Source organism: Erpetoichthys calabaricus, chromosome 1, assembly GCF_900747795.2.
Source record: "Erpetoichthys calabaricus chromosome 1, fErpCal1.3, whole genome shotgun sequence".
NCBI classification, from domain to species: domain Eukaryota; kingdom Metazoa; phylum Chordata; class Cladistia; order Polypteriformes; family Polypteridae; genus Erpetoichthys; species Erpetoichthys calabaricus.
Window position 1 is genome coordinate 288,508,941 of NC_041394.2, and position 12,262 is coordinate 288,521,202.

The window sequence follows — 12,262 nt, forward strand, 5'->3', positions numbered from 1 at the left end:
ACTATCACTGTACCACTGGAGCTTCTAGGAATTGTTGAGAAGTATGTGTTTCTTGATTCTGAATGTAAACATATATTCTCAATCAATATGAAATGAAGATATAAAATAAAATATTCCAAAAATTAATGTTTCTTAAAGATCTTATCCTGCTAATAAAATAAAACTTTTCCCACTCTTGTAAAAAGATACTGTATGCTGCTGTATTTCTTTTATGGGGAGACAGACTTCTCATTTTTATCATTAAGCTCTTTATAAAATGGATTTAAAATCTGACGCCAGCATATCCAGAGGAAAGTTGCCAATCTTCTGGGTGTATTATGAGCTGTGTAACAGGGTGTCAAAAGTAAAAACAGACATGTAGCTTTCAAACTAACAGAGGTTAAAATGCATATAAAATATGAAATATTAATATAATGACAGGAAATACAAATATAATCACTTTTTATTTTTCTCATAAATATACAAGTTAAAAAATAAAAAGATCATTTATGAAAGTAATTATACTAACAGCATACAGTGAACTGTATTAATGTACATCTTTGGATATGGGTAAATTTTGGAAAGGCAGCTAAAATCCTTCAGCAATACTACAAATGGGCCAAAGTTTAGAATTCTTTCAAAGGTTGTTACATGGATTAATTAGATACCTCATCAATAATACAAAACTAAGCAAACTGAACTACGATTAAATATTTGCCATGCTTTTGGAAATTTCTAATATTCAAACACTGAGAAAGCCACCCGAGGAAGTTTAAAAACCGAAATTGAACTTACTTCAAAAAATGCATTCAGTGGTCATTTTCTCTTACCTATTGCCATCCATCAGTTCACTAGCAATCTGTGTCCCAATACTTCCAGCACCAATCACTGTACCACTAGAGCTTCCAGGAATTGCTGGGAAGTGTGTGTTTCTTGATTCTGAATGTAAACAGATATTTACAAACAAAATGAAATGTAGATATAAAATAGAATATTCCAAAAAAAAGAATTTTTCTTAAAGATTTTATCTGGCTAAAAAAAAAAAAAAAAAAAAAAAAAAAAAAATAGAACTTCCCTCTCTTGTCTTATCACTGTATGTTGCTTTATTGATCAGGCTCTCTAAACTGATCTACTATGTGCTTCTTAAATAGGCCATGGGTAGATTGTTTTCTATATGCTCCAAGTACAGAAGTCTTGAAAAGAAAATGACTTTCTTTAATATTACCAGAGATGCTTCATTCCATCCATCCATCCATCCTCTTCCGCTTATCTGAGGTCGGGTCGCGGGGGCAGCAGCTTGAGCAGAGATGCCCAGACTTCCCTCTCTCCGGCCACTTCTTCTAGCTCTTCCAGGAGAATCCCAAGGCTTTCCTAGGCCAGCCGGGAGACATAGTCCCTCCAGCGTGTCCTGGGTCTTCCCGGGGCCTCCTCCTGGTTGGACGTGCCCGGAACACTTCATCAGGGAGGCGTCCTGATCAGATGCCCGAGCCACCTCATCTGACTCCTCTCGATGCGGAGGAGTAGCAGCTCTACTCTGAGCCCCTCCCGGATGACTGAGCTTCTCACCCTATCTTTAAGGGAGAGCCCAGACACCCTGTGGAGGAAACTCATTTCAGCCACTTGTATTCGCGATCTCGTTCTTTCGGTCACTACCCATAGCTAATGACCATAGGTGAGGCTAGGAACATAGATTGACTGGTAAATTGAGAGCTTTGCCTTACGGCTCAGCTCCTTTTTCACCATGACAGACCAATGCAGAGCCCGCATCACTGTGGACGCTGCACCGATCCGCCTGTCGATCTCACGCTCCATTCTTCCCTCACTCGTGAACAAGACCCCGAGATACTTGAGATACTCCTCCACTTGAGGCAGGATCTCGCTCCCAACCCTGAGAGGGCACTCCACCCTTTTCTGGCTGAGGACCATGGTCTCGGATTTGGAGGTGCTGATTCCCATCCCAGCCAATTCACACTCAGCTGCAAACCAATCCAGAGAGAGCTGAAGATCACAGCCTGATGAAGCAAACAGGACAACATCATCTGCAAAAAGCAGTGACCCAATCCTGAGTCCACCAAACCGGAACCCCTCAACACCCTGGCTGCACCTAGAAATTCTGTCCATAAATATTATGAACAGAATCGGTGACAAAGGGCAGCCCTGGCGGAGTCCAACTCTCACTGGAAATGGGTTCTACTTACTGCCGGCAATGCGGACCAAGCTCTGACACCGGTTGTACTGGGACCGAACAGCCCTTATCAGGGGGTCCGCTACCCCATACTCCCGGAGCACCCCCCACAGGATTCCCCGAGGAACACGGTCGAACGCCTTTTCCATGTCCACAAAACACATGTAGACTGGTTGGGGCGAACTCCCATGCACCCTCCAGGACTCTGCTAAGGGTGTCGAGCTGGTCCACTGTTCCGCGACCAGGACGAAAACCACACTGTTCCTCCTGAATCCGAGGTTCAACTATCTGATGGACCCTCCTCTCCAGAACCCCCAAATAGACTTGTCCAGGGAGGCTGAGGAGTGTGATCCCTCTGTAGTTGGAACACACCCTCCGGTCCCCCTTCTGCCAATCCAGAGGCACTGTCCCTGATATCCATGCGATGTTGCAGAGACATGTCAACCAAGACAGCCCTACAACATCCAGAGCCTTGAGGAACTCCGGGCATATCTAATCCACCCCCGGGGCCCTGCCACCAAGGGGTTTTTTGACCACATCGGTGACCTCAGTCCCAGAGATGGGGGAGCCCACCTTTGAGTCCCCAGGATCTGCTTCCTCATTGGAAGGCATGTTAGTGGGATTGAGGAGGTCTTCGAAGTACTCTCCCCACCAACCCACAATGTCCCGAGTCGAGGTCAGCAGCGCACCATCTCCACCATATACAGTGTTGACACTGCACTGCTTCCCCCTCCTGAGACGCCGGATGGTGGACCAGAATCTCCTCGAAGCCATCCGAAAGTCGTTCTCCATAGTCTCCCCAAACTCCTCCCATGCCCGAGTTTTTGCCTCAGCAAACATTCCGCTTGGCCTGCCGGTACCTATTAGCTGCCTCCAGAGTCCCACAGGATAAGAGGGACCGGTAGGACTCCTTCTTCAGCTTGGCAGGATCCCTCACTGCCAGTGTCCACCAACGGGTTCGGGGATTGCCGTCACGACAGGCACCGACTACCTTACGGCCACAGCTCCGGTCAGCCGCCTCAACAATAGAGGCACAGAACACGGCCCATTCGGACTCAATGTCCCCCACCTCCCTTGGGACGTGGTCGAAGTTCTGCCGGAGGTGGGAGTTGAAGCTACTTCTGACAGGGGGCTCTGCCAGACGTTTCCAGCAGACCCTCACAACACGTTTGGGCCTACCAGGCCTGACCGGCATCCTCCCCCCACCATCGAAGCCAACTCACCACCAGGTGGTGATCAGTTGACAGCTCCGCCCCTCTCTTAACCCGAGTGTCCAAGACATGTGGCTGCAAGTCCGACGACACGACCACAAAGTCGATCATCGAACTGAGGCCTAGTGTGTCCTGGTGCCAAGTGCACATATGAACACCCCTATGCTTAAACATGGTGTTCGTATGTGCACTTGGCACCAGGACACCCTAGGCCTCAGTTTGATGATGCCTAGATGCTTCATTCAATTGGTCAATTTTCTTTTTTTTTTATCTGTTATTGAATTTATTAAAAGCATGCAACATTCCATACAATCAAGTCAAAATTAACAAAACTAAATTCAATTCAACACTCACCCATGTGAAATAGAGGCAGTCCAACAGCCAGAGTAAAACTTTTGAGAGAAGTAAAGAGAGAAAGGAATCTTTCTCCCCAATATAAATGCCTATTCTGAAATGTCACGGATTAGATCCTGCCAGGTTTTTAAAAAGTTCTGAACAGATCCTCAGGTGAGAATTTGATTTTTTCCAATTTCAAATAGTATAATACATTAGTTACCTACTGACTTGAAAGAGGTGGGTTATGATCCTTCCAGTTGAGCAAGATACAATCATGGCCGAAATTATCGGCACCCCTGGAATTTTCCCAGAAAATGCACCATTTCTCCCAGAAAATTGTTGCAATTACAAATGTTTTGGTATACACGTTTATTTCCTTTATGTGCATTGGAACAATACAAAAAACTGAGAAAAAAAAGCCAAATCTGACATCATGTCACACAGAACTCCAAAAATGGGCTGGACAAAATTATTGGCACCTTTTCAAAATTGTGGGTAAATCGTTTTATTTCAAGCATATGATGCTCGTTTGAACTCACCTGTGGCAAGAAACAGGTGCTGGCAATATAGCAATCACAGCTGAAGCCAGTTAAAATGGAGAAAAGTTGACTCAACCTTTCTGTTGTGTGTCCAAGTGTGCCACACTAAGCATGGAGAACAGAAAGAAGAGCAGAGAATTGTCTGAGGACTTGAGAACAAAAATTGTGGAAAAATATCAACAATCTCAAGGCTACAAGTCCATCTCCAGAGATCTTCATGTTCCTTTGTCCACTGTGCACAACATAATCAAGAAGTTCACAACACATAGCACTGTAGCTAATCTCCCTGGACGTGGACGGAAGAGAAAAATTGATAAAAGACTGCAACGAAGGATAGTCCAAATGGTGGATAACCAGCCCCAATCAACTTCAAAACATATTCAAGCTGTTCTGCAGACTCAGGGTGCAACAGTGTCAGCTCAAACTATCAGTCGACATCTGAACAAAATGAAACACTATGGCAGGAGAGCCAGGAGGACCCTACTGCTGACACAGAAACATAAAAAATCCAGACTGGAGTTTGCCAAAATGTACTTGAGGAAGCCAAAATCCTTCTGGGCGAACGTCTTGTGGACAGATGAGACCAAGGTAGAGCTTTTTGGTAAAGCTCATCATTCTACTGTTTACAGAAAATGGAATGAGCCCTACGAAGAAAAGAACACAGTACCTACAGTCAAACATGGTGGAGGTTCTACGATGTTATGGGGATGTTTTGCTGCCTCTGGCACTGGATGCCTTGACTGTGTGCAAGGCATCATGAAATCTGAAGACTACCAAAAGATATTGGGGTGCAATGTAGGGCCCAGTGTCAGAAAGCTGGGTTTGCGTCAAGAGGTCATGGGTGTTCCAGCAGGACAATGACCCCAAACATACCTCTAAAAGCACCCAGAAATGGTTGAAGACAAAGCGTTGGAGAGTTCTGAAGTGGCCAGCAATGAGTCCGGATCTAAATCCGATTGAAAACTTATGGAGAGATCTCAAAATTGCTGTTGGGAGAAGGCGCCCTTCAAATCTGAGAGACCTTGAGCAATTTGCAAAAGAAGAGTGGACGGAAATTCCAGCTGAGAGGTGTAACAAGCTTGTTGATGGTTATAGGAAGCGCTTGATTTCAGTTATTTTTTTCCAAAGGGCATGCAACCAAATATTAAGTTGAGGGTGCCAATAACTTTGTCCAGCCCGGTTTTTGAGTTTTGTGTGAAATGTCAGATTTGGCTTTTTTCCTCTGTTTTGTTGTGTTGTTCCAATGCACATAAAGGAAATAAACATGTGTATACCAAAACATTTGTAATTGCAACAATTTTCTTGGAGAAATGGTGCATTTTCTGGGAAAATTCCAGGGGTGCAGATAATTTCGGCCATGACTGTAAGTCAATGTGCTAGTAGTGAAGTAAAGGCAATTACAGTTTCTTTGTCCTTCTCCATTTTAAGCCCATCTGAGAGTACACCAAATACAGCTGTTAGTGGATTAGGCGTCATTGTGACACCAAGGCTGTCTGACAGGGACTTAAAAATATTTGTTTGGAATGGTACATGACCAAAACATTATGCCTAGTTAAGCTGGAGCTAGATTGCAACATTTACAGTTTGAATCTTGCCCTGGACACATTTTGGACAATTTTAAATGAGATAGATGTGCTCGATAAAAATTTTTAAGTAGAATAATTGAATGCTTTGCGCATATGGAGGTAGCGTGAATTCTATGGATGGCAGCCTTCCACTCTGTTTCTGAAATGTTGAGTAAGCGATCCTTTTCCAAATGTACTCTGGATCTTTAAAAGGAAGGGACTTTAAAATGGTTTTATACATTATAGAAATGTTGTCTGAGTAACCCAGCCACAGGAGATGCACAAGCCCAGAAAAATCGGGAGGGTTACATCAGGAAGGGCATCTGCTTTAAAATTTTGCCAGATCAATACGCTGGCAACAATACAGATTTCAATACCGGATCAGTCGAAGCCAGGGTAAACATTGACCGCCACCAGTACTGTTATCCAACAGGGGTAGGTGTGTCTGGAGGCAGGAGGAGAGGAGGAAGGTAAAGAGAGTGGAACTGAGGGTAGGAACTTTGAATGTTGGCACTATGACTGGTAAGGGGAGAGAGTTGGCTGATGTGATGGTGAAAAGGAAGGTTGATATATTGTGTGTGCAAGAGACTAAATGGAAGGGGAATAAGGCCAGGGGGATCAGAGGTGGATTCAAATTGTTCTATATGCACCTTTTTTTAAAGAGTTGTACTGTGTTTATCATTTGTGTCATAAAGTATACATTTTGGACAGAAACAAGTACTGCATGGTTAAATGGTAATCCATATTTACACCATACCCCTGGAATTGCAGACATCTAGCTGGTACTCAGAAGAAAAGAAAACACATGAATAAGTATGTTAAAAGTTTATTTTAACAGCAAAAAAAGCTGGAATGCAATTAATGATTAAAATATTATATATATATATATATATATATATATATATATATATATATATATATATACACACACACACAACTTTTTTTTTGTTGGACAAGTGGTGAAAATTACTTTAAATTTGATTTCAGATAAGTACATTACAGGTAAAACTAAACAATATGACAGCTTGCAACTATAAGAATTATTATTTTCTTTTATGTCATATGTATTATTGATAAATATTTTTGTACATATTGTATTAGATAAAGCATGTATTTTAAGGAAATTTTATTTCAGAATTTTAATGGTCATGAACAATAAGCCTACAGATTCAGATTTTTCTCACCCATTAATACAAACCACATGGGGTATTAATCCAGGGCTACACAAGTTATTTTTTTAAGGGTTTGGCTTTTAAAGTCTCAAAATAAAGACTGTGCCATACTTGCAAACTGAGATTGTGCACCACCAGTGTCTTATCAGAAATACCATATATTTTGAAAACAAAGATTCTAACTTACCTTCAGAAGTCTTTGAGTCACCTGATTGTGGCAAAGTTTCACAAAATTCCCTGGACCTGACATCAGTGAAAATAATAGTGAATATTAAGTAAAGACTCGTGCTTATATTGCCTATAATTAGCCACAATAATACACTCAGTTACTCCTTATTCTGCACACTCCTGAACTTTAAATAACTCTTACAAATACATATGGTGATTTAATCTATTTTCTAAACATTTAATTTATTTTCTGTTTTTACTACAGTTTCCATAAATAAATTAAGATAACGTTACATTTTTCAACACAGTAAGACAAAGAGAATAAACATATAATCGATATCTTTAAAACATAAATATGCTTTCCATGGTTATAAATCATTAAGAGACATTGAGAACGCTTGGCATTAAACATTAGTTAACATATAAAAGTCACTCCCAACCCCACAATGGCAGAATGAATGAAGTGTTATTAAAACTGTTTACTCTACTAAGATGAAGACCAAGGTTTGATTAATTAATACTCACGATATGACTGTGTTTGTGGACACTATGTACTCTACTTCTTTGGTCCAGGGGTTAGTGAAGCTAAACCATCGACTTTGAAGAGTAACAAATGACCCATATTTAGTTTTAAATTTGTAGTAATTTGTTTCAATCTTCTCTTTACTACGCAAAACTAAGCAAAAGTAAGAGACATATGTAAAGTCAGAAACTGAAGGAAGATTTCAAAACAAAAATCAATTTAACAGAAGTTAAAACTAGCAGGTCATTTTAAGATATAGCTATTAAATAAACATTATTCAAATGAATTATGTAGCTACTTGAGTTGACATTCTGCTTAGTAGTTAACATCAAATGCAAAACATATTTTCAACAAAAAAGTTGCCATGCCAAAATACCCTAAGCTAATCGGATAAACATTAATTAAAATGTAAATAATAAATGTGACTTGGCACATGTCTGAAATTATCCTTAATAATAATAATAATAATAATAATAATAATAATAATAATAATGGGCTAGAATCCAGGGATTCTAAAATGTAGAAGATGACATCCTTGAACATGGTAAAAGAAATTACAGAAAAAGGATAGATGGAAAGATACACAAAGGTAGGCAAAACATAACACAATAATAAATATTAAACATAAGTAAAGGGAATAGATTTACAACTGACTTGACAGTGACTACAAATTATGTTTAGCTACAGTGTAAAGGGTCTTCCAAATGAGCTGAATAAATTTTACATCCACTGTGAAATGCCAAACTCATTCAATAAGGCTCACAGTGACCAAAATTTGACAGAACATTTAGGGCAACAAAATCCATAAAGCAGTTTGATCAGGCATTGCTTCACTCTATCACTCTAAATTCAAAAACTTTACAGATCAGTAGACTCTAGTGTTTAAATGTTTTTAACTTTCATTATCCCCATCTTATACACTGAGAAAACCAAAAACGTGCTTTTGCTTAAGAAAACCAAATTAGAATACTGCTGTCACAGAAACGCCTTATTCACACACTACTGCCGTCACAAAAATGTTTAGAAAAATGAGCAATGGCTAACTTGAAAAGTTTAATGTTGTAAATCTTAGACTAATTCATACTTCCACAAAAAATGATCAGGTCATCTTCCTTATCATACACAGTACCCTTGATAATAAATTTAAACATTTAGGTAACTTGCTTATGTGAGACATTTACATTAAAATGCTATTTATTGATAACAACAGTATTCTTAAGTCTATTGTGACTTTAAAATTTAGAAATTTGAACTGAGGAGAATCAGAGTACAGTGCCCTCCATAATGTTTGGGACAAAGACACATTTTTCTTTGATTTACCCTGGTGCTCTACAGGTTAAAGTTGAAAATCAAACAATTCAGACATGGTTAAAATGCATATTACAGACTTTATGGGTATTTGAATACATTTTGTTCACATCAAGTAGAAAAGGCAATACTTTTTCTACATGGTCCCCCATTCTAAGGCAATATAATGTTTGGGACGATTGGTGTCACAGGTGTTTGTGATTAGTCAGGTGTGTTAAATTGCTTCATTAGTGCAGCAATAAGATACCAGTTAGTAGTTGTTAATGTTCAACATGAGGGCAAGAGCTGTGCCAATGAAAGTCAAAAAAGCCATTATGAGGCTGAAAAACATTATGTATTTTCAAAAAGATGGATGTACCTTCTGATGTCAAACAACTGCTATTAATTACACAAATTCTGCTGTTAAAGTGGCATACTGAGTGTGGGTGTAAGTTCAGACTTGGTTTTGATAGTATTTATGGGAGGTATATGCCACTCAAATTTCTAAAGAATCATTTTGCTCACATCATATCTGACTCAGATACATCTACAAATGCATAAAATCGAAAAAAGTGCACAGTATTTAAAATATAATTTGTTTCCCTTTTGAAATAAAATAATTTTGGTCATATATGACCCAGATGCATCACGAAGTGCATTTGACTGAACAACAAAGAATAATCAATGCCATCAGTGCACAAACCAGTAACAAGTGATAACAGTAACTAACACATATTAATGTAATGTCTAATGCACACCGAATGAAGATAGGTTCACTTTAAATCACCAAGTATGACTAGCAGTACCTTTGTTTGTAAACAAAAAGGTGGTGGTATGCATATGTTGCGTTTGGATGAAGTTTGAGGTAGAGTCCAAGAGTTCAGCGTACATTTTTTGTTTATTTAGTGAAAAAACATAACATTTAAAATTTGAAACTGACAAATCGTCAAGCACAATAATAATTCTTTACACTTATATTGAGCCTTGCTCACTACTCATAGCGCTTTCCAAACTGCACGCTGGGAGGACCTGGGCCATGAACCCATGATTTCCTTATTGGAAGGCAGTGGTGGTACCATTACACCACCTGTATAAAATTACACACAGAATTTCCAAAATCGAACAATATTAACCGCAGGTTAATAATAAACCATACATACTACAAAAAAGTTGTTGTGTAGTCCAGCAAAGCAATCAGTGCTTAATTTGATTGAGTTTTAAAAACAAATCCAAACTTTTTGCATGTTTTCAATACACGCAGTCTTTCTAATTCCTTCTATGAATTGAGTGTCAATGGCTAATCGTCATCCTTGTAACAGCCATGAATCTGTAGGATCAAAGTGTGTGGTGCGGAGCCAACAACCGTATGAAGAGAAGTGTGGAGACAGTGCTTGTCAGTAACAAAGCTCTCATTAGAGTAACAATAAGATTAATTTATGAAAACCCAAATTTGCACTCAGTTGATGAACTGGAATTCAGCTAAGACTCTGCACACAATTGATTATAGAATCACTTAATATGTAGTTGATGCCACGACCAGCTGTCATGGCCGAGATGCAGGTACAATGCACCAGCGTGTACTGTTGCAAATATAAATAAATCACTATCATAGACTTCTACCACCACATATAGATGCACAACGATGTACTTCTGGGTGGGTTGAATGTTGCTAGGCTATGCAGAGTTGTTGCATTGGTCTGTACTACTGTAGGAATTTATGTAGGAATTTATGAAGGATAACGAAATATGTTTTTCTTGGAGTTTCTGGCGGGACCACAATCTGGGTCACTGGGAGTTTGCTTCTAGGCCACATGTGGCCCACAGGCCGCCATTTGAATAATCTGACTCTATGCCTTTAAGGGAAAATGTTTATACAGGATGTATCTGGAGTTGTATTTAAGTAAGGGAGTCAGATTTTCAGACTGGCATATGGGTAAAATTTGTCAACCTGGGTAAACTTGTTCAATAAACAATAATTATTTGTTGTTTTTAACTGTATACTTAACAACCTTAAATCGGTTTGGTGTAAGCCTCTAAACACAGGCCTTTTTAATATTTACTACTGATCAAAAACCTGCTAAAATTATACAATACAGTATGTGTGACTTAAATGTACTGTGTAAATAAAACGTATTCTTGTTAATGAATTAATGTCTAACCACTTTCATTAGAGCACTCAATTTTAACTGTTTGTATAGTGTGTAAAATATATGAATTGCATAATTAATCTGCTGTTCTTACAGCAGAACAAATCCATGTTTTTTTTACTTCTATTCATCACAGTACCATCCCTGTATAGTATGATGAAAGCATTCCACATTTTACTATATTCAATTCCCTCTTGTCTTTGATAAACATACTACTCAGTAAACAACAACAACCTGGCTATGACAGAGGAAACCAGCTGATCAAAATCAAACTAACATATGGCACCAACCCTTTTTTAATGCCAAGATGTTAAGCTGTAGCATACAAATGACTACAGTCATCTGACTGCTCCACTTTTGTTGTTTTTTTCTTAACAGTAATACTTTGTATATTAAAAGGTATAAACCTGTTCTCTGGAGAATGCAGGTCTAATAAGACCACAAGCATAATTAACCTTTCTGTTAAAACACTTTGTATGAAGATATTATCTTAATATAATTTTCTGATAAGATGTGGTCTTTGTTTAAAATGTATTATATATCTACATCTCTTTATATATATATATATATATATATATATATATATATATCAGTATAGTATATATATATTTTTTTTTTATAGATACACCTACCTTTTCTATGTCTATCAGCCAAGTGCATAAGATCATCCTGGTGGAAGTATTCATAGCAAGAGGTTCCCAGCAGTTCTTGGGGCAAATAGCCCAATATGGTAGTTGCTCTATTTTGAAAAAGAGGAAGCAAAAATATCAAGTGTAAATCAAATCAAATCAAAATAAAAGGTGAGGGCATTCAATAACCTATCTACCTCAGTAGGAATGAAGAGAGTTTTCAAAAAAAGATTTTTATTTTCAATATAGTCTCAATTGCTCCATAGACTTCATCCACTGTTCCTGCAATGACTTTACCCACTTTGAGAAAAAACCTTCTGTTTGACCTTCAAACCAGGACTTGGTCTTCATAACTTGAAAACTGCTGTCCACTGAGAGATTTCTTCAAAACTCAGAACAGGAAATAATCTGAGGGAGCCAGGCCAGGACTGCTGGGTGGATGGTTCATCTGCTGGAACTCACATTCTTAGATGGCAGCCTGTGATTGACATGACATGTGAACCGGTGCATTGTTGTGAAGA

The 12,262-nt window shown here is 38.8% G+C and overlaps 1 protein-coding gene across 1 annotated transcript in view; it reads right to left on the reverse strand.

Moving 5' to 3' along the window:
* The window catches only part of bmal2 (basic helix-loop-helix ARNT like 2), a 92,456-nt gene that overhangs the window by 7,764 nt on the left and 72,430 nt on the right, over positions 1-12,262 (reverse strand). The window contains exons 9-12 of the mRNA XM_051930633.1: positions 11,745-11,889; positions 7,681-7,831; positions 7,175-7,230; positions 810-918 (exon numbers count right to left, since the gene is read on the reverse strand). Of these exons, the coding sequence (XP_051786593.1) occupies positions 810-918; positions 7,175-7,230; positions 7,681-7,831; positions 11,745-11,889 (461 nt within the window). The remainder of the gene's footprint in view (positions 1-809; positions 919-7,174; positions 7,231-7,680; positions 7,832-11,744; positions 11,890-12,262) is intronic.